This window comes from Mobula hypostoma, chromosome 6 (genome assembly GCF_963921235.1).
Source record: "Mobula hypostoma chromosome 6, sMobHyp1.1, whole genome shotgun sequence".
NCBI lineage: Eukaryota > Metazoa > Chordata > Chondrichthyes > Myliobatiformes > Myliobatidae > Mobula > Mobula hypostoma.
The window spans coordinates 27,200,988-27,224,554 of NC_086102.1; the positions used below are offsets into that span (position 1 = coordinate 27,200,988).

The 23,567-nt window shown below is 41.9% G+C and overlaps 1 protein-coding gene across 1 annotated transcript in view; it reads right to left on the reverse strand.

Annotated features, from left to right (window-relative positions):
• gart (phosphoribosylglycinamide formyltransferase) overlaps nucleotides 1–23,567 on the reverse strand; it is a 61,318-nt gene that overhangs the window by 16,659 nt on the left and 21,092 nt on the right. The window contains exons 8-17 of the mRNA XM_063050451.1: nucleotides 19,695–19,782; nucleotides 16,343–16,428; nucleotides 16,063–16,231; nucleotides 11,212–11,443; nucleotides 10,217–10,311; nucleotides 8,625–8,734; nucleotides 8,312–8,510; nucleotides 7,394–7,645; nucleotides 5,696–5,848; nucleotides 2,123–2,326 (exon numbers count right to left, since the gene is read on the reverse strand). Coding sequence (XP_062906521.1) covers nucleotides 2,123–2,326; nucleotides 5,696–5,848; nucleotides 7,394–7,645; nucleotides 8,312–8,510; nucleotides 8,625–8,734; nucleotides 10,217–10,311; nucleotides 11,212–11,443; nucleotides 16,063–16,231; nucleotides 16,343–16,428; nucleotides 19,695–19,782 — 1,588 coding nt within the window. The remainder of the gene's footprint in view (nucleotides 1–2,122; nucleotides 2,327–5,695; nucleotides 5,849–7,393; nucleotides 7,646–8,311; nucleotides 8,511–8,624; nucleotides 8,735–10,216; nucleotides 10,312–11,211; nucleotides 11,444–16,062; nucleotides 16,232–16,342; nucleotides 16,429–19,694; nucleotides 19,783–23,567) is intronic.

A 23,567-nucleotide genomic window follows, 5' to 3' on the forward strand; every position in this document is an offset into this window, starting at 1 on the left:
GGTAACCTTAAAGTACGGAACAACCATGGAATAAAGTACAGAATCGGGGTTTGACTCCCACTGCTGTCCGTAAGGAGCTCGTACGTTCAGCACACGACCGTGCAGGTTTTCTCCCACATTCCAAAGACAGACTGGTTGGCAAGTTGTGGGGATGCTATGTTGGTGCTGGAAGCATGTTGACATTTGCAGGCTGCTGCCAACCCAATCCTTGGGTGCAAAACAAAGCATTTTGCTGTTATGTTATGTTTCGATGTACATGTGACAAATAGCCATGGAAAAGTACAGGACAGAAACAGGCCCTTTGCTCCATCCAGTCCATGCTGAAACATTTAAACTGCTGGCTCCCATCGACCTGCACTTTCTGTACCCCTACCATCCATATACCCATCCAAACTTCTAAACATTGAAATCAAGTTCGCATGCACCACCGTGCTGGCAGCTCGTTCCACACTCTCACGACCTTCTGAGTGAAGTTTCCCCTGATGTTCTCCTTAAACTTTTCTCACTCTCACGACCTTCTGAGTGAAGTTTCCCCTGATGTTCTCCTTAAACTTTTCTCACTCTCACGACCTTCTGAGTGAAGTTTCCCCTGATGTTCTGCTTAAACTTTTCACCTTTCACCCTTAACCCATGACCTCTGGTTATAATCCCACATCAGTGAAAAAAGCCTGTCTGCATTTACCCTATCTATATCCCTCATAATTTTGTATACGTCTCTCAAATCTCCTCTCAATCTTCTATGTTCCAAGGAATAATCTAATCTTTGAACCAATCAAAATTTGGATTAAAATAAAATCCTTTATGTCCATTTATTTATGCCAAAATCATAGATCAGGTAATTATTTGGATCAAATTTTACTGGATATTCCAGCCAATGAATAACTAAACTGGATATTTCCTATTGCAGTTCAGGCCACATCATTTCCCTGTTATATTTTATGCACATGATATCCTTAATGTGTACAATATGTTTCAGATGCACTAGATTGGATCAAAAGGTTGAGATCTATTGCCTTTATCACTCACTTACCGTAAAACAAGACTATCATGCAGAAAGTCAGGAGCCATGCCTGACTTACCAAGTCCCTAATGAGACATTGCTCTACCCTTACAAACCCCCACTGATTGGTTCATAATGCCCTGCTGTACACAGGCTGCACTGATGTCTGCAATGGATGCCTGAAGATGGCTGTGGCAGTGGCCTGAACCCAGCTCCAGAACATCAGGGGAAGAGGGGAGGGTGGAGGGTGGAATGGGGGTTGGGAGAAGGGGCCAGAAACAGCTCTGGACAGCTGTGGAAGCTCGTTCAGTGTGTTCATTCATTACAGAGATCAGTCAATATCTGGGCATAAAGTGAATCAAGGCATATCAAAAGATGCTGGGAAAATGCCCGGTGCTCCAGTTTCCTCCCACATTCCAAAAACATAAGAGTTAGATTTGGGCATGCTACATTGGCACTAAAAGTGTGGCAATACTTGCAGGCTGCTCCCGCAATGGTTATTGATGCAAACAATGCATTTTGCTGTCTCTTTTGATATACTGTACACTTAACAAATAAAGCTAATCTCTTTACAAAAAGGCACCAACATAAAATATCAGCATCTTAATAAAAGGCACAGCATGCTCGAAGGGCACTACCTGCATACTTCTGCCCCTATTTTCTATGTTCCTAACCAACACAGAGCTGTTTAACCCTTTACATATCTCAATGACACACCCAGCCACCATCCAACAGAAGTGAACAGGAATGGATCAGGAATTTTGTCAGCCTCCTTATCCCCAAACATTAAGTTTAACACTGTTAACCTTTCCATTTTTTTCCTGAGATTGGATAACTGTATACATACAAAGAAAAAATGAGACATTTTCCTGTTCTTTTCACATCAGCACCACAATATGGTGAAGTTAGTCAATTCGAACCACTGTTAACTCTTAATAGTTAAACATCACCTTTTCATTTTGAATTGAATAATAATGATTTCCACATAAAGTTGGTAAATAACTGCCGTTATATTGACACCTAGTTTTCACAAACCTAACTTAATAATTGAAAATCAGCAGGAATCCCATAACCACCATTCTGCTTCTCCCCAGTCTTCACAAATTTAAGAGGGTAAGAGACCTGTATTGTGCGGCACAACACTTCCAACAATCCACGCTTCATAGCAGCTTTGCACCTTCCACAGGACATCTTCAGCACAGTCCTTGTCCACTATGAGCACAGCTCCAACTCCGCAATTAAATGTGCGAGCCATTTCCTCCTCAGAAAGACCGCCCAATCTTTGTAGCCATGAAAAGATTTCCGGAATCTTCCAAAATGCTGCATCTTTTAAATGTCACAGAAATAAAACAGTAAGTTCAGAATGAAAATTTGGAGTTAACTTGACACAGTCTCACTTCCCTTACAATACTTCTTCCTAAGTGTTTAGACAAAAGAGATTTAGGTGATTTCAATATAAAAGATTATTCAACATTTTGGAGCTTTGGTTATATAATGTCAGGGATTGACCATATAAGAATACAATCTCTGAGACTGACTGTATTGAAACCCAAGTCTAATCCCAGAAGATGGAATTGGAATCTATGCCAATTGTACAGCTTAGTGAATTATGTCCAATTTCCTCTGGTCACAAATCAACAAGCCTTTTAGTCAGCAGGCCAGGCAGCACCTATGGAGAAAAAAAAGGACAGTCAACTTTTTGGGCCGAAATCGTTTGGCAGGACTGGAGAAGAAATACTGAGGAGTAAATTTAAATGGGGGTGGCAGGGGAGAGAGAAACACAAGATGATAAGTGAAACCTGGAGGGGGAGGGATGAAGTAAAGAGCTGGCCATAGAGAAAAGCGGGGGAGGAGCACCAGAGGGAGGAGATGGGTGGACAAGGAGATAGGGTGAGAGAGGGAATAGGGGATGGGAAATGGTGAAGGAGTTGGCCGGGGGGGGGGGGGGGGGAGGGTATTACCAGAAGTTTGAGAAATCAATGTTCATGCCATCAGGCTGGAGGCTACCCGAATGGAATATAAGATGTTGTTCCTCCAGCCTAAGTGTGGCTCATCACGACAGCGGAGGAGGCTATGGATAGACATATTGGAATGGGAGTCGCAAGTAGATTTAAAATGGGTGGCCACTGGGAGATCCCGCTTGTTCTGGCGGACGGAGTGTAGGTGTTCGGCATAGCAGTCTCCCTATCTATGTCCGGTCTCACCGATATACAGGAGGTCACACCAGGAGCACCGGACACAGTTTATGACCCCAACAGACTCACAGGTGAAGTGTCACCTCACCTGGAAGGGCTGTTTGGGGCCCTGAATGGTAGTGAGGGAGGAGGTGTAGCATGTGTTCCGCTTGCAAGGATAAGTGCCAGGAAGCAGATCAGTGGGGAGGGATGAATGGACAAGGGAGTCATGTAGGGAGCGATTCCTGAGGAAAGCAGAAAGTCGGGGGGTGGTGGGGGAGGAAGGAAAGATGTGCTTGGTGGTAGAATCCCATTCGAGATGGCAGAAGTGTCAGAGAATTATGTGCTAGATGCGGAGGCTGGTGGGGTGGTAGGTGAGGACAAGAGGAACCCTATCCCTGGTAAGGTGGCGGAGAGATGGAGTAAGGGCAGATGTGCGTTAAATGGAAGCGATGCAATTGAGGGCAGCGTTGATGGTAGAGGAAGGGAAGCCCCCTTCTTTGAAAAAAAGAGGACATCTCCTTTGTTCTAGAATGAAAAGCCTCAGCCTGAGAGCAGATGCGGCGAAGATGGAGGAAATGAGAGAAGGGGATAGCATTTTTACAAATAACAGAGTGGGAAGAGGTAAAGTCCAGGTAGCTGTGAGAGTCACTGGGTTCATAATAGACATCAGTGGATATGCTGTCTCCAGAGATAGAGATAGCGAGATTGAGAAAGGGAAGGGAGGTGTCTGCAATGGGACAGGTAAATTTGAGGGCAGGGTGGAAGTTGGAGGCAAAGTGGATAAAGTTGACAAATTCAGCATGGATGCAGGAAGCAACACCACTGCAGTCATCGATGCAATGTAGAAAAAGTGGGGGACAGTAACATGTGTAGGCTTGGTACACAGACTGTTCCATGTAGCCAACAAACAGGCAGGCATAGCTGCAACCCCCCAATGCGAGTGCCCATGGCTGCACCTTTTGTTTGAAGGAAGTGGGAGGAGCCAAAGGAGAAATTATTTAGAGTGAAGACAAGTTCCGCTAGGTGGAGGAGAGTGGTGGTGAAGGGGAACGGAACAGGTTGGGTCTGGTGTCTGGGAAAAAAAAGATCTTTGAGGCCTTCCTGTTGGGGGATGGAGATGTACAAGGACTGGACATCCATAGTGAAAATAAGATGATGGGGGCCAGGGAACCTGAAATCACTGAAAAGATCCAGAGCATGAGAAGTGTCACAGACATAGGTAGGAACGGACTGAACTGGGGGGGGGGGAGGGTGGTGTAAAACAGTCAAGCCTTTTAGTCATTCAGTGGGGGGGGGGGGGAGAGGGCAGACCAGAAAAAGTATTCCATCCACCCTGCTTATAGACTGTTTATCCTATTCCCATCAGGAAAGAGACTATGCTGCATCCACACCAGGACCACTATACTCAAAAATCAGATATTTTCCCCAAGCTGTCAGGCTGATCAAAACCTCCACCCACTAACCCACCCCACCACCCCTATCTACACATCACATACACGTTATCTTATGTACATACAATCAGTCTATGTACGTAGCTACTACTTATACATTGTGTTTTATAAGATTGCTTTATAGTTATATTGTTTTATTTTTGTTTTTATTGCGTTCTTTGTGCTTATTGTGCTGCAGAGGATCTGGAAGAACAATCAGTTCACTACACTTGTGAACTGAAGAATAACAATAAGCAATCTTGAATCTTGAAATAAAAATCTATTGTAGATTGCCAAGTAAGTACATTGAACTACTAAGATGTCAGACTACAACTGTCTAAAGGGAATTTTATCATCCAACATTTAAGGTAACCAAAGAGATGGTCAAGTTTGAAAATCTAGCAAAATTATCATTTGAATCATAATCAGAGAGTTCTATATTCTCCCACAGCAGCTTACTATTAATAAAAATAATTTAATCTCCTTTCCTACAAGCTTGACATCAATTTAAAATTGACAATTCCTCTTGCCAGCTAAATATCTAGGAAAGGTATTGAAATATCACAGCAGGAAAGAGATAAAAAATGATAAAATTAAGTAAATAAGTACATAGGGATTGGATAATTATGTTTGGGGGCAGGAGCAAGCATGAACAAGTTAGGATATAAACACCTACAATGGTTGTTACATAGGCTTACATACAACATTTTGGACCAGAAGAAATGGTCTAGAAGAGATATATGGAAACTATTATTAATGCACTATTATTACTATTTTTCTTAACAACTAATACCATTACTTAGCCTAATAGATTAGAATTTCAACTGTACATAATTATCTATTTAAGTGTCTAATTTCTTTTTATATCATCTTAGTGTACTTAAGAATGTATAAATAATTATAATTTTATACATATAAAAAAATGGAAAAGGTTATACATGTGAAAAAAGTACATGATACTTGTGAATGCCTTATCCAAATAAAAATAAAAAATATATAAAAAAAAGAAATATCACAGCAATCGATGGGGCTGAATGGACAGCTTGTACTGTAGAACACTCTGCAGTACATAAACACAGTCTCCTTACCTAATGTAGCACCAAGATTTTCTGGAAGAACTCTGGGAATGTTTTCTAGTAGTCCACCTCCAGTAATATGAGCATAAGCTTTCACGAGCCCCTGACGCAGAATAGGCAGCAATGCCTTGGCATAAATTCTAGTCGGCGTTAGCAGCACATCTCCTATGGAGAAGTTGCAGGAAAATCTTTACAAATAAAACTCTACTGTTGAGTGTTATAAATAGCAACGCAACTAAAACAAGTAGCTAATGAAAATGCTGCAAATGTTGGATATCTGAAAATAATCTTAGTTCAAAGGTCATTATCTCAAAACAGAATCATAAAGTAACAGCACAGAAGCAGGCTTGTCACCCCTCTAGTTCATGCCGAACGGTTTTTCTGTTGAATCCCACTGACCCATATATTGACCATAGCCCCTACCTGCCATCCATGTACTTATTCAAACTTCTCTGAAACATTGTAATCTAACCCACTTCCACTGGCAGCTGGTTCCTCTCACCACCCTCTGAGTGAACAAGTTCCCCCTCAGGTTCCCCTTAAATATTTCACCTTTAATCGATAATCCATAACCTCTAGTACTAGTCCAACCCATCCTCCGTGGAAAAAGCCTGCTTGCACTTACTCTATTCTACACCCCTCATAATTTTGTATGCCTCTGTCAAATTGCCACTCATTCTCCTAGGCTTCAGAGAATGTAGTCTTAACCCAGGCCCAGCAACATCCTTGTAAATTTTATCCATACTCTTTTCATCTTAATGGTACCTTTCCTTTAAGTAGGTCACCAGATGAAAATATTAACTTCTCTCTCTGTAAATGCTGCCTGCCATGAGATTTCACCACTTGAATTACAGTAGACATCATTTTCTAATGGGTCTTGGAAATTGGCTCAGGAAATATAAAGGTATAGAGCAGCTAAATGAAAACTTAAATTTAGTTTTCAAAATGGGCATCTTAGAAACGTACACTCAATTGGCCACATTATTAAGTAATTCCTGTACCTAATAAAGTGGCCACTGAATGTACAGCATGTTTGAGTTCTTTTGCTGCTGTATCTGTTAGGCTGATTAAATATTTGCATTAACAAGTGGGTGTAGACTTATACCTATTAAAATGGCCACTGAGTACATTAGAAAAAAAGAAACAAATCTGCAACAAGTACGCTTCATAGGAAATCACATTTCAAGTCACATCATTCAAAAGTATTTTAAATTCCAGAACTCTGATATGCCAAGTTTTGCAGATGTATAATTTTTTTTAAACTTTCTGTTATGATGCCTACTGTACACTGGAAGATACAACAAAAAAAGTTAGTGTTTTAGGAGACTTTTCCTAGAGGGTTTTCCAGATCATTTCCATTTTTTACAACATGGAATGAGACCATTTGGCCTATCAAGTCTTTGCCAGCTCTCAGACCATTCCAATCTGCCTCATGCATTCCAACTTTTTAAACTGAAAGTCACATCCACAGTATTATCACACTTAAAGGCCACTTTGATGCATCAACGCAAAGCCCATTCACAAATTCATCTGAAGCGGTACAAGCAACATTAGCTTACTCTTTGTACAGCTACATCAGAAGGAGCAGACCAGAAGGTCGTATCACAAGGATACCAGCTCTTTCCTGATGTAAAAGGATTCAATTGAAATAAACATGTAGGTAAACTACCAAGAAAATCTCACGCCACCGTATTTCAAATCAAATCTTACCGAGTGTCTGAGAACCATAGCTGGATGGTGCTGGGGAGGAGCACTGCAAAGACGACTTCTCCAGAATTGCTCGAACAAGGCTAAAGCCATTACTATGAAGTCCAGATGAAGCAACGCCAATGAGAACATCACCAGCACAGATGTGCTCCAACTTTGGTAGCATCTGCCCACGTTCCACTGCTCCCACTGCAAAGCCTGCCAGATCGTACTCTCCCAGGGAATACATTCCTGGCATTTCAGCGGTCTCTCCCCCTGCAAAGCAGGCAGATAACAAAATTAAACCATGCTGATGCCAACTGATAAAAGAACTGGCAGCAAAACACAGGGGAAACAAAATTTTTTTTTACTTGTCAAATACAAACTCCACTTAACTTGCATTAGACGGACAGTGAGGATTAGTGAGCTGTGGCGTCACAGCGTAGCTGGCCAGCACAATCCCTGCTGCTCTGATTTGGCGCAAACGGGCACTTCATTGCAGGTTTCAATGTTTTGATGATCATGTGACAAATAAAGCTAACCTTTAACCTTTAAATAGCACCTTTAACATGACATTTACCTTTCTGTAAAGAAGTCTCCTAACTCAATTGGACAGACTGGGTATTGGGTATATCCAGTCAAAAACTTGGGGCCATAAGAACAGGAAGGCTACTAACAAATACAATGGGGACAAAAAGAGAAATTTCCTTGATCAGAGAAATTGGAGTGTAGAATTTTCAGCACTAATCATATCAAATCATAATTTTACAACCACTGACCCACAACGATCACCTGTCACTAGACTATGTACTTGACCAAAGTTCATTAAGTAGAAATAGATCTAATATAAGCTTCTTTTGATGGGCTTGTATTGCACTGACATAGACAAGTCCCAAAATTACACTTGCTTTGACCCGTATTTGTTTGATAGTGGTGCCTTACCTAATAGTGCACATCCTGCCATTTTACAGGCCTCTGCGACACCAGCAATCACAGTCTGTGCTGTGCCCACTTCCAGTTTACCACAGGAAAAGTAATCGAGGAAGAAAAGTGGCTCTGCTCCTTGTGCCAGGATATCGTTTACGCACATCGCTACCAAGTCCTGACCCAAAGTGTCGTGCTTGTTGCACATCTGCGCAATCTGTCCATGGTCAAAATGGAATTAGGATACAATCAGAAAATAAACACGGATGACATTGTGATAGAGAAATTCAAATTTTACTTCAAGGGTAACTAGAACATGTGCAAATGACACCTTTAGTTTGGTTCCAACACCATCAGTTCCAGAGACTAGGATTGGATCATTGTATCCAGCTGCCTTCAAGTCAAAGATGCCTGCAAATCCTCCAAGCTCAGCATTACAGCCTTGGAAGTAGAAAGAAACAACTTCTCAGAACTGGAAAATTCATCACTGAATAAAATCCTTTGACCCAAACCACATTAGTGTTTAAACAGAGCATTAAACAGTGTCTAATTCACTTGTGCTTTATTCCAATAGGCAATTGTAAAGCTGAGTGGCTATAGAATATATTGTTGCAACACAATTTCTTCTACATCTTCCCTTCTTTGTGGTGATCAGATTCAAGCTAATGCTGATCACCTACTCGTGGAAATAAAAGGGCCAATCTTGCAGCCAGGCACGACTCCTTTAGCTGGACTTGTCTGTAAAGTTTAGCACTTGCCCTGCCTTGCACTAGCAACAGTGTTTTCTGCTACACCACCTCTGCCGTCAGATGCTCCTGCCCTGCTCGAGCAGTCCCCAAGAAATCCAACAGGGAAGCTAGAACTTCCATGAACTTTCCATCTCCTGGGCTGTGAATTCTGGTCATTGAGTCTAGGCCAGAAGTACCAAGATTCCCCCCTCCCACCGTAATCAGGGTGAAGAAATAGCTACCAGCATGTAGATTTTATTCCTGAGTTTGGTAAGTTAGTTTATATGTATTCAAAAAGCATGTTTTCCAGAGTTTAAAATTTTTCATACCAATTATTAAATACACCACAGAGAATTTTCCAGTGATAAATGAACTGACAAACTTCAGTGGCAGATCTGACTGGCTGTGAAGAGGGCCTCACAAGCCGTCAATGCAGTTCTCAGCAGAGTGAGAGATGTTTGTGTAAGTAAATGCCCTGTGCCTAGTCATGACCCCACCTTCTGGCAGAAGTTATGTCAGGCAGGGTAGGCAATCAGTGATCTCAGAGGGTCATGTGGGCCTATGTTAAACAGCTTAACTATTTAATATCCCAGAACTCTTTACTGGATTCCACTTTCAGCCTTTACTATTCAAATGAACATGTACCCCATTTTTCAAAGCAACTCTTGTTCCTCATTCCTCCACTTTAATTATAATAACAAATCTGCTTCACTATTTCCTCCAATCTTTCTACAAAATTTTTTTTAAAACTACAGAGTTTTCCAATTCTGGACTTAGAACTTAGTATAAATTCATTTTCCCTTCCTTAAAAAGTGACTTTTTATGTTAATCGTGTTATTTTAAAAAAACCGAATGATACAAAATTCTGGTCCTGACAAAGGGTCTCGGCCCGAAACGTCGACTGTACCTCTTCCTAGAGATGCTGCCTGGCCTGCTGCGTTCACCAGCAACTTTGACGTGTGTTGCTTGAATTTCCAGCATCTGCAGAATTCCTCATGTTTACGTTTTTAAATGATACAAAAGTATTGATTTCCTCATTAATATTATTGTGTTCTCAGCATTTTCTCTAACCAGTTATAATGCAATCTTAAAATGGTTCCATATTGTAATGTTATGTATTTAATCATTTAAATCTAAAATATTACTCAAATGCATTTTGCACAAGATCATGGTGAAGCACAGTTCAAATGCTTACCTGGCCTAGAGGTGGCTGCTGCAAGTGGCTTAATTGAATGGACCAATGTGTTTCCAGCCACAATATCAACTCCACTGTCTTTGTAGGTCAGTCCTCTATAGAGAGAAGTTGGGATAAATAACATGTGAGCTTAGCACAGGGAAAGTAAGTATAAACCTTACCAAAATTGGCCCACATTAACATGAAGTCATCTGAAATCCTGCAATCTTGTTCTTTTTCTACCAGAGTTTTGAAGTGTATTGTACCCACAAAGCTGTATGCTGTCTGTCACCCCACATGTGCCAGCCACTTTCAGAGAAGGCAATGAACATAAAAATATAGAACCTGTTTGTTCTATTGTGGCAGTACCACAGACAGTTTAGCCCCAAAATCAGCTAAATCAGAGGTTGAAATATCGGCAGAACCCAAATGCACAATGGATTAGCCAAATACAGTACATTATTAAAAACCTAATATTTTAATAAACTACCTTTTATTTCAAGTCAAGATTATTGCCATTTAACTATATACATGTATATAGCGTTTATATCCATATAATGTATATAGAAACAAGACAATGTTTCTCCGAATCAGGGTGTAACGCACAGTAGTACAAATAACACATAATAACTTATGAAGGCAAGGATAAAATCTACAGATGAATCATGTACAAAATAACAAACTAAAGTGCATAAATTAAATATTGTCAGGTATGGAACAGATTAACCAGTGACACTTCGAATATGATGCAGCTGGGAGTTCAGTAGCCTAATGGCCTGAGGGAAGAAACTGTTTCCCATCCTGAACGTTCTTGTTATCTTTGCTATGTTTTCATTCCATTTCTCTGAGACCATGCTGCTTAGGAATTTAAACAGATTTAAATTTCTGTGCACCATAATGAACTGTGCCAAATTGAAAATAACTTCGGTACACTGAACAGAGCAAATATTTCCGTCATCCAACATGAAGTACACCCTATGAACTAAGTAAATATTTATTTGCATATAATCACAAACCTGGATTGTTTTATGAATGCAATGGCTTGATGTGCAATATCATTTCTGTAAACAGCGTCCTGGAAGTGAATAGTTTCTACCCCTTTATTGGCTTCCTTTACTGCCCTGATCAGGTCCTTATTGATCGCAGTTACTGTAAGAACTCGACCACCATTTGTCACCACCTTGCCATCCTTTCGTGCAGTACCTGCATGGAACACTTGTAGGCCCAGATCCTTTGCAAGTGATAAACCTTAAAAATAAAAACAATTTAGATCAATTTACCACAATGCGGCCACTCTCCTCAAATACTCGTGTCATAACCAAGTCTTTGTCAGAAAATTAAACTTCTTGTCTCCATCAGTTTTGCTTTCCAATACATTTTGCAAATTAAAGAAAGTTTCCTTCTATTTATCCACAAGGCAATTCAGACACCAACTATCTCCCCCAGTTGCTTCTACTGTTTTGTCATCCAGAGTTAAGTGGCTGTAATCCATCTTATCAAATATTTACAGTATTGTGCAAAAGTCTTAGGCACATATATATAGCTAGGAGGCCCAAGGCTTTTGCATGGTACTGTATTTGTCAAGGTGGAGTGGAGAGCAAGTTTGTAAATGTGGCAGGAGCAAAGGATGTTGGGAATGATGGGGGTGGGGCACCACTGAAGGGGTGTGAGACAGGTAGTAGAGAAGGAGTGCAGGAGCAAGGGGTGGTGCAGGTGCAGACACACCCAGCCCTGAGACACCAAGCAAGGTCATTTGATTCCAAACAATTGGTTTATTGATCATTACAGCATGCGTCTCTGGTGCTTCCTGCTCCCTCCCCTCTCCCTTCCCCCTTTCCCAACCATGATTCCCCTCTCCCTGCCCCCTTCCCACTCTACAAAGGAGACCCATATCCAAATCAGGTTTATCATCAGACATATCATGAAATTTGTTTTTTTTTTGCGGCAGTGGTACAGTGCAGAAGTCTTAGGCACCTGTGCTCTATACAAGACCCAAAACTTTTGCACAGTACTGTACTATTTAAAGATAATGGTAACAGGCCCTTTCATCCCATGAACCAATACACTCATGTGACCAATTAATAAGTACATCTTTGTATTATGAGAGGAAACCAGAGCACCTGCAGAATGTACAAGTACCACAGATGATGACGGGACAATGTTAAAATGTTAATTTTCACACTATCCCAACAGACACTGCCTGGCCTGTTAAAAGTTGAGTACTTGCATTATTTAGATTTCCAGTCTATTGCTTCTGGGCTAAAGAGCCATTGTCCATATAGCAATGGCACCTTCAATACAATGAATAACCCAAATTGCTTATCAGGAATATGGAAGTATTTCAACTAAAACAACAGGATTGATGATTAAAGTCTTAGACGGTGAGGTAGTTTTAAAAAAAGTATTATAAGAGGCAGAGGAACACAGACTTGGAGAGTTCCAAGAGGTTAGGACCAAGTTAGCTAAAAGAATGGAATGTAAATTGGAATTGGTTTATTACTGTCACATGTACAGAGCTCCAGTGTAAAGCCTGTCTTGCACATTGTTCATACAGATCAAATCATTACACACTGCATTGAGGTACAACAAGGTAAAACAAGAACAGAACGCAGAATAAAGTGTAACAGTTACAGAGAATGTCAAGCACTGAACAAGTTGATTAAATTCGGAAGAGCAAAGAGGCCAAAATCAAATAAATCTGAAAGGTGGCATTTTTGGAAGAGGTTGTAGATTTAAAGAGAGGCTGTGCTACTCCTTTGGAGGGTCTAAAAATAATAACCAACATCTTCAAACTGAGGTTTTGTTGAAAATGAAGCTGGGTTTATCCGCTCAGGGGATCTCCCATCCACTGCTACCAACCTTATAGTTCACACACCTCGCACTTCCCGTTTCTACCTCCTACCCAAGATCCACAAACCTACCTGTCCTGGCCGACCTATTGTCTCAGGTTGCTCCTGCCCCACCGAACTCGTTTTGCATACCTCGACACGGTTTTATCTCCCCTTGTTCAATCCCTTCCTACCTATGTTCATGACACTTCTCACGCTCTTAAACTTTTCGATGATTTTAAGTTCCCTGGACCCCACCGCTTTATTTTCACCATGGATGTCCAGTCCCTATATACTTCCATCCCCCATCAGGAAGGTCTCAAAGCTCTACGCTTCTTTTTGGATTCCAGACCTAATCAGTTCCCCTCTACCACCACTCTGCTCCGTCTAGCGTAATTAGTCCTTACTCTTATAATTTCTCCTTTGGCTCCTCCCACTTCCTCCAAACTAAAGGTGTAGCTATGGGCACCCGTATGGGTCCTAGCTATGCCTGCCTTTTTGTTGGCTTTGTGGAACAATCTATGTTCCGTGCCTATTCTGGTATCTGTCCCCCACTTTTCCTTCGCTACATTGACGACTGCATTGGCGCTGCTTCCTGCACGCATGCAGAGCTCATTGACTTTATTAACTTTACCTCCAACTTTCACCCTGCCCTCAAGTTTACCTGGTCCATTTCCGACACCTCCCTCCCCTTTCTAGAACTTTCTGTTTCTGTCTCTGAAGACAGCTTATCCACTGATGTCTACTATAAGCCTACTGACTCTCACAGCTATCTGGACGATTCCTCTTCTCACCTTGTCTCTTGCAAAAACGCCATCCCCTTCTCGCAATTCCTCCGTCTCTGCCGCATCTGCTCTCAGGATGAGGCTTTTCATTCCAGGACGAGGGAGATGTCTTCCTTTTTTAAAGAAAGGGGCTTCCCTTCCTCCACTATCAACTCTGCTCTTAAACGCATCTCCCCCATTTCACGTACATCTGCTCTCACTCCATCCTCCCGCCACCCCACTAGGAATAGGGTTCCCCTTGTCCTCACCTACCACCCCACCAGCCTCCGAGTCCAACATATTATTCTCCATAACTTCCGCCACCTCCAATGGGATCCCACCACTAAGCACATCTTTCCCTCCCCCCCCCGCATTCCGCAGGGATCGCTCCCTACGCGACTCCCTTGTCCATTCGTCCCCCCCATCCCTCCCCACTGATCTCTCTCCTGGCACTTATCCATGTAAGTGGAACAAGTGCTACACATGCCCTTACACTTCCTCCCTTACCACCATTCAGGGCCCCAGACAGTCCTTCCAGGTGAGGCAACACTTCACCTGTGAGTCGACTGGGGTGATATACTGCGTCCGCTGCTCCCGATGTGGCCTTTTATATATTGGTGAGACCCGATGCAGACTGGGAGACCGCTTTGCTGAACACCTACGCTCTGTCCGCCAGAGAAAGCAGGATCTCCCAGTGGCCACACATTTTAATTCCACATCCCATTCCCATTCTGATATGTCTATCCACGGCCTCCTCTACTGTAAAGATGAAGCCACACTCAGGTTGGAGGAACAACACCTTGTATTCCGTCTGGGTAGCCTCCAACCTGATGGCATGAACATTGACTTCTCTATCTTCTGCTAATGCCCCACCTCCCCCTCGTACCCCATCCGTTATTTATTTTTATACACACATTCTTTCTCTCACTCTCCTTTTTCTCCCTCTGTCCCTCTGAATATACCCCTTGCCCATCTTCTGGGTCCCCCCCCCCACCTTGTCTTTCTTCCCGGACCTCCTGTCCCATGATCCTCTCGTATCCCTTTTGCCTATCACCTGTCCAGCTCTTGGCTCCATCCCTCCCCCTCCTGTCTTCTCCTATCATTTTGGGTCTCCCCCTCCCCCTCCAACTTTCAAATCCCTTACTCACTCTTCCTTCAGTTAGTCCTGACGAAGGGTCTCGGCCTGAAACATCGACTGCACCTTTTCCTAGAGATGCTGCCTGGCCTGCTGCATTCACCAGCAACTTTTATGTGTGTTGCTGGGTTGATCAGCAAGCTTTAGTTTAATGACGGAGCAAAGTGCAGAGAAAGCCAGCATAGATTTGGCACAGATTTATGGAGAGCCAGGGATAGGACACACTGTACGGTCCCAGTCAGATGAATGTGAATGGGTGGGATAAATAGCACACCCCCAATCAGATGACTGGATAGAAGTCAAGAAGAGTTAATTCACCTACTCTTTCATTTAGGTAGAGATGAAAGACAGTAACCTGGAATGGCAAATTGTGCTGAGTGATCTTGGCTTATGTGGCTCAATTCATCACAGCAATTATGCACAATAATTCCACAGATGTTGCAGAAGGTATCTAGGTGTTTAAAAGAAACTGATCTGTGATGTTTCCATTTCCTGCTGCCATCTCTCTCTTTGGTCACATTTATCCATCAATCGGCCACCATTAAGACTGATCTTAAAATAATAAAATAAAGGGCTAACTCTAGAAGGCATCAGTGGATCTTTACCCAGGTAACAATCAAAGCCTGAAATACAAGTTGAAGTCGATGTTTCGGGCTGAGAGCCTTCATCAGAACTGATGAAACTTCAACTACTTATTCATTTCCATTGATACTGCCTGGCCTGCTGAGTTCCTCCAGCAATTTTTGTGTGTTGCTCTGGATTTCCAGCATCTACAGAATCTCGTGTTTAGGACTAGTTGAAGTGACAATTGAAACTTGAAAAAAATTTTGGCCCACTCGACATTTTATAGAAAATTATTTGGGTGTCTCATTAATTAAAAACAGAAACAGGCTGATTTAGCGGTTAGTACCAAATCTTTTGAACAGTAGATCAAACGCAACAACATCAAATGTATATTTTAAGTACCAAGTACATACAAAGATTGGTCTAACGGCCAGTTGACTTTGTCCAATATTATTCACAGAATATTCTCTCCAGTTCAGACCACATACAAGCTGTAACGTCATAGCTGAAATGGTGGAAAGGGAGAAGGGAGAGAGACACAACCCTTCATGTACTACTTTGTAGGTTAGGATTTACCCGTGATCTCCTGGCCTTTTGAGTAGCAACCTGGATATCCACCACTGGCCATAACCACAGTCACCGCAGTGTTGGCTTCCAACCAAGAAGGCATGGCTTTAGAGAGCTTGCCATCCAATGTTGCTTGTATCAGCTCGTATAAATCACTACTTAATAAAGGAAGAATGACCTAAAACACAAAATGGTCACAAATGAGAAAACATATGTTGACCACATTCCACATTTTAATGTATTTTAAAGCGTGAACCTCAAAGAGAACACCATATAACAGCAACAATACCTGACATTCTGGATCACCAAAGCGGCAATTAAACTCCAGTACCTTCGGTCCTTCTTGTGTCAGCATCAACCCTGCATAAAGTATTCCTGAAAAGCAAGGCAGGGGGTTAAAAAGTGATTAGTTTCAGCAGTTGTCTTTGTTAAATAAAATTGGTACATCTTCATCTCAAATCTTCATTACTGAAGTCTTTTATGAAGAAAGTGCAAGTACTGCTTGAAGGAAGCAGGCTTGTTAATATTTACTCAGTTGGAACATTTTGGAAAATTGAAATCTTTATAAAATGAAGCCCAAGAGGCATTCTGCTACCAAATTAACAATACAGATCGATTCTCCATAGTTATAGTTCAAAATGAGTTCAAAGAGTTCACTACCACATGACAATTGCAACAGATTTGGTTCTGGTTCACACAGGCCTCTTTCAGTTTTTAATGCAGATGATATGAAGGTTGGTGATGCTTTGAACGGTGTAGAAGGTTGTCAAGGGTTACCACTGGAGATTGATAGGACGCAGAACAGAACGGAGATGGGACAGACAGAGCTCAATCTAGAAAAGAGTGAAATGATTCACTTTGGGAGGTTAAATTTGAAGGCAGAATCCCTCAAAGTTGCCAGTCGAATTGACAGGGAGTAGGATTCACTTCGGAAGATGGAACTTTGAAGGCAGAATACATTATTAACTGTAGGATTTGTAGCTGTGTGAAGGAACCAAGGGATTATTTGATCCACATGAATAAATCCCCTGAAGTTGACACTCAATTTGATAGAAAGTGCTGTGATAGGGAGCACCCAAAGGGCCTGTACTGTGCTGTAATGTTCTACGTGATTACTGTAAGTTATGTTTAATGCCTGAATAGTTTCAGGGGTACCCACCACGTGCAGCAGTAGCAGGAGTACTGGCTGATTTTTCTTGATCTAGTTCAGAGAACGCTGCAGCCAAAAGTAGTACCTGGTGATACGAGATCAGTAACTCAGCACAGAAGCAAAATAAATTCGGGTCCGATTAGCTCATGATACAAAGAGAAGTGTTGTCACTTGCTGTTCCAATTTACTCTCCAAGTATATATCACCATATACGATGCAGAGATTCATTTTCTTGTGGGCATTCACAGCAAATACAAAGGGAAAAAACCAAACAAAATAATAATAGTAAATAAACAACAAATATGGAGAACACGAGATGAAAAGTCCTGGAAAGTGAGCCCATGGGTTGTGGGAACAGTTCAGTGTTGGGATAAGTGAAATTGAGTGAAGTTATCCCTTCTGGTTCAAGAGCCTGATGATTGAGGGAAAATAACTCTTCCTGAACCTGGTGGTGTGAGTCCTGAGGCTCCTGTACCTCCTTTCTGATGGCAGCAGCAAGGCGAGGGCATGACCTGAATGGTGGGGGTCCCTGATAATGGATGCTGCTTTCCTGCAATAGTGTTTCATGAAGATGTGCTCAAAGGTGGGGAGACCTTTACCCATGATGGACTGGGCCTATCCACTAACTTCTGTAGGATTTTCCATTCAAGATATTGGTGTTTCATTATGTTTCAGATACATAAAGTGGAAAAGGTAAACAAGAGTGGATATTGGACTGCTGTAAAACAATGTTGGGGAGGTAGTAATGGGGCACAATGAAATGGTGGACGAATTGAATAAGCATTTTGCATCAGTCTTCACTGTGGAAGATGCTAGCAGTATGGTGGAAGTTCCAGGTGTCAGTGGTCATGAAGTGTATGAAGTTACCATTACTAGAGAGAAGGTTCTTGGGAAAATTAAAGGTCTGTAGGTAGATAAGTCACCTGGACCAGATGGTGTACATCCCAGAGTTGTGAAAGAGGTGACTAAAGAGAATGTGGAGACATTAGTAATGATCTCTCGGGAATCACTAGATTCTGTAATGGTTCTGGAAAACTGAAAAATTGCAAATGTCACTTCATTCTTCAAGGAGGAAGACAGGCAGAAGAAAGGAGACTATACAGGCCAGTTGGTTTGACCTCAGTGATTGGGAAGATGTTGGAGTCGATTACTAAGGATGAGATCTCAGGATACTTGAAGGTGCATGATAAAATAGGCATGGCTTCCTCAAGGGAATATCTTGCCTGATAAATCTGTTGGAATTCTTTGAAGAGGTAGCAAGTAGGATAGACAAAGGAGAATCGATTGATGTGTATTTGGATTTTCTGAAGGCCTTTGACAAGGTGCCACATGTGAGGCTGCTTTACAAGTTACAAGCCCATGTATTACAGGAAAGATTCTAATATGGATAAAGCAGTGGCTGATTGGCAGGACGCAAAGGTGGGAATAAAGGGAACATTTTCTGGCTGGCAGGCGGTGACCAGTGGTGTTCCACAGGGGTCTGTGTGGGACCACTTCTGTTTACATTATACGATAGTGATTTGGATGATGGAATTGATGGCTTTGTTACAAAGTTTGCACACAATATGAAGATAGGGGGAGGGTCACATAGTTCTGAGGACGTAGAGAAGCTACAGAAGGACATGGATTCAAAGGATGGGCAAAGATATGGCAAATGGAATACAATGTCAGGAAGTGTATGGTCATGCACTTTGGTAAAAGAACTGAAAGGGTTGACTTTTTTCTAAATGGAGAGAAAATACAAAAAAAACTGAGGTGCAAAGAGACTGGTAATTTGCAGGTTGATTCTGTGGCGAGGAAGGCAAATGCAATGCTAGCATTCATTTCAGGTGGACTAGAATACAAAAGCAAGATTGTAATGTTGAGACTTTATAAAGCATTGGTGAGGCGTCTCTTGGAGTATTGTGAGTAGTTTTGGGCTCCTTATTTTAGAAAGGATGTGCAGACACTGGAGAGGGTTCAAAAGAGTTTCACAAAAACGATTCCAGGATTGAACAGCTTGTCATATGAAGAGTGATGGCTCTGGGCCTGTATTCACTAGAATTCAGAAGTATGAGGAGTAACTTCATTGAAACCTATTGAATGCGAAAGGCCTTGATAGAGTGGTTGTGGAGAGGATGTTTCCTGTAGTGGGAGAGTCGAAGACCAGAGGATACAGCCTCAGAATAGAGGGGTGTTATCTTAGAATGGAGATGAGGAGGAATTTCTTTAGCCACAGGCAGCTGTGGAGGCCAAGTCTTTATATATATTTAAGGCAGAGGATGACAGATTCTTGATTGGTCTGGGGATAAAGGGATACGGGAAGAAGGCAGGAGATTGGGCCTCAGAGGAAAATTGGATCAGCCAAGATGAAAAGGTGGAACAGACCTGATGGGCCAAATGGCCTAATTCTGCTCTTGTATCTTACTGTAAATCATACCAAGCCATGATGTAACCAGTCAATATACTTGAACTTGACCGATCCCCGCCAACCATAAACAGCACCACTCACCAGTGTAAGGGATTCCTTCTCGTCTCATGCCATCAATTGTTTTCTGGAGAATATTTTCCCTGATATTCTGAAGCTTGTTTTTTGAAACCTAGGAAGCCATAACCAAAAACAAAGCAAATAAGAAATCTAAATATGTGAGGAATGACACGAAGCAGGTCAACTCCTGGCATAATAATCCACGTATACATAATAATCCCAAAACTGGAAGTCTAAGATGTCCCTTTAAACTATTACGTCAAAGAAGTGTAAATATAATCAATGGTATGCAGTGTTAGGATTCAGAAGTTATGGATTTACGTGGACATAGCAGACAATGATTCAAATAAGAACCCATCTTCAGGAAAAAAAATGTATTCTAATGTAAATTGCAAGTAGTAATCAGTTTTATATTAACAGGACAGTTCTGTTAACAAACACAGCTGTCAATAGAGCAAAGGTTACTCTAGAGAATGTGATCTGCATCTGAATGAATTTGTCAAACATAAGACAATGAAGCTGTTCATTGAGTTACATGAAACCGAGCATTAGACACCAGCTAAGTCATTTTGCATAATTGTGACTGAGTTCATGAAAACTTCCAGACTAATTTTGTCACTTAGAGTATCAAACATGGTCATCGGCAAATATGCTCTGTCACTAATTGGGATATTTGTGTACTCAAAATTGTCTTCTGTTCTCACTGTAAATACATAATTCATTGAAACTATGTCAGACTCAAAGTATTGAGGATTTTATTTTTGCACACCACAGTTCCTAAGGAGACAATGAACTGCGTAGAGGGACAGAGAGCTTAGAAGAAGCCAACATGGGCAGCCGGCTCATTTTGTGTGCCACTTTCCCCAAGGAGACATCGGATTGTGCGTTGTTGTGACAGGAGAGTCATCGGTTAGGGGAGCAAAAAGGAGGCTCCGTGGATGAGAATGAGATTCCCGGATGGTATGTTGCCTCCCGGCTGTCAGGATCGAGGACATCTCTGATCGAATCCACAGTGTTCTTAAGAGGGAAGGTAAGGTGCGAGGCTGTGGTCCACATTGGTACTAATGACATGGGTAGGAGGGGGTCCTGCAAATTCAGTTCAGGGAGTTAGGTGCTAATTTAAAGGACAGGACCTCCAGGGTTGTAATCTCAGGACTGCTACCCATGCCATGTGCTCGTGAGGCCAGAAATATGAAGGCCATACAGTGTAACACATGACTAAGGAGTTGGTGTAGGAGGAAGGGCTACAAATTCATGGATCATTGGGCTCACTTTTGGGGAAGGTGGGACCTGTTCAGAAGGGGACATTTTGCACCTGAACTGGAGGGGACCTAATGTCCTATTACAAAAGTTTGCTACTGCTGCAGGGGAGGGTTTAAACTACAGTTGCAGGGGGATGGGAGCTTGAGCGCCAGAACAGTTAGCGGAGAGGATGTGGAGGGAGACGTTGCTAAGATCTCAGACAAAGTCAGGAATCAAAAGATTGACCATGGTGGGACAAATGTTCTGAGCTGTGTATATTTCAATGCAAGGAGTACTGAAGGAAAGGCTGATGAGCTTAGGGCACGGATCAGCATGTGGAATTATGGCATTGTAGCCATTATTGAGACTCGGTTGCAGGAGGGGCAGGCTGGCAGCTCAGTGTTCCGGGGTTTGTTGCATTAGTCATGATAGAGTGGGAGGGCTTAAAGGAGGAATGATGGCATTACTAATCAGGGAAAATGTCATGGCAGTACTCAAGACAGGAGAGCTTGTCTAGTGAGGCTTTATCGGTAAAACTGAGGAATAAGAAAGGTATGATAATGTTGTTGAGATTATATTATAGGCCACCCAACAGCCTGTGGAAGTTAGAGCAACAAATTTGTAGAGAGATTGCAGACTGTTGCAAGAAACACAAGGTTGCAATAGTAGGTGATTTTAACTTTCCACATATTGACTGGGACTCCCATGCTGTAAAAGGGCTGAATGGGGAAGAGTTTGCCAAATGTGTTCAGGAAAGTTTCCTTCGTCAGTACATAGAGTTTCCAACTAGAGAGTGAAATACCAGATCTTCTATAAGGAAATGAGATGGGGTAGGTGACAGAAGTCTGTGTAGGGGAACACTTTGCATCTAATGACCATAACAGCATTTGTTTCAAGATAATTATGGAAGAGGAGAAGTCTGACTTTCAGGTAGAGGTTCCAAATTGGAGAAAGGCCGATTTTGATGGTATCAGAAAGGATCTGCATGTATGGAATAGGATAGTTTGTTTTCTAGCAAATGTGTACTTGGTAAATGGGAAGCCTTCAAAAGTAAAACTTTGAGAGTATAGAATTTGTACGTTCCTGGCAGAATAAAACGCAAAGAAAACCCATTTAGGTAACCTAGGTTTTTGAGAGATATTGAAGTTAGGGTTAAGAAAAAGGAGGCGCATAGCAGGTATAGGCAGGTAGGAACAAATGAGGTGCTTATGAAGTATAAGAAATGCAAGAGAACATTTAAGGAGGAAATCAGGAGGATATGTTATGAAATTTATTGTCTGTGGAAGCAGTAAAGAGCAAGACTTAAAGAATTACTACAAGTTACTGTAAGGAAATCATGTTAATTCCAGTATTGGATCTTAATACACCACAGGATAGATCCTTGGATAATTGCATTTGAACAGGAGTGAATTTTGAAACAAAGTACAGTAGTAAATATTTTGTGTAAGCAATTGAGAAGAAATACCAACCCATTTATGCAATAGGTTAAAAGGAAAATAAACAAAGGCCTACAAATTGATCTTTGCTGTGAAAAGTTCACATGGTACCACAGAACATTTTGTCTGGAGGCTTTCCACAGGTAAATTCGGGGATAATCAAGGTCCAGGAGATTGAATGCTACTGACTGACCATGGAACTACAGCTGTCCCCAAGCAGTTCCAATGAACAAGAGTGGTTGGTCATCTGATAACAGGGCCTAAACATTGAGGATGCAATCAGGGTACGAAAATGGTGGTGATCTGTTTCTGATGAAAACAATCCTCAGATGTAAAGCACTGAAAACAGAGAGAAACACATTCTCATTTTAAAGTTCCAGCAAAGAACAAGTTGGAACCGAAATCATTGTAATGAGCCTTGATTTAACACTGAAGATTAATATTGGAGCACAATAGTCAGGGATTATTAATGTTTAAGGGCTGGAATGAACCCCTTACAGATGGCAAACCTTCTGAAGCTCCAAATGGAAGGTCTAAGAGACTTGTGTTACCAAGGCCTCTCAATCTTTCACCTGAACCAGGCAATAATCACCAACGACCGTAAGGATTTCTTATGGTCATTGGGAACACAGAGGGAACTGAAGTGGAGAGAGTGAGCAATTTCAAGTTCCTGACTGTCAATACCTCTGAGGACTGAACCTGGATGCAACATATTGATGTAGCTATAAAGAAGGCAAGACAGCGGCTATATTTCATTAGGAGTTCGAGGAGATTTGGTTTCTCAACTAAAACATTCGAAAACCTCTACAAATGTACCATGGAGAGCATTTTAACTGACTACATCACCGTCTGGCTGGGGGGTGCAACTGCACAAGATCAAAGTAAGTTTTAGAAACTCGTAGGGTTAGTCAGACCCATCATGGGTACTAGCCTCTGTAGTATCCAAGACATCTTCAACGAGTGGTGCCTTAGGAAGGCAGCATCCATCAAGGACACCCGCTCCACCTCCCTCCCATCCAGGACATGCCCTCTTCTCATGGTTACCATCAGGAATCCTGAAGGCACATACTCAGCAATTCAGGAACAGCTCCTTCCCCTCTGCCATCCGATCTCTAAATGGACATTGAACCCATGAATACCACATCGCTACTTCTTTTATTAGTTTTTTTTGCACTACTTATTTTAACTATTTAACAGACACACATATACTTACTATAAT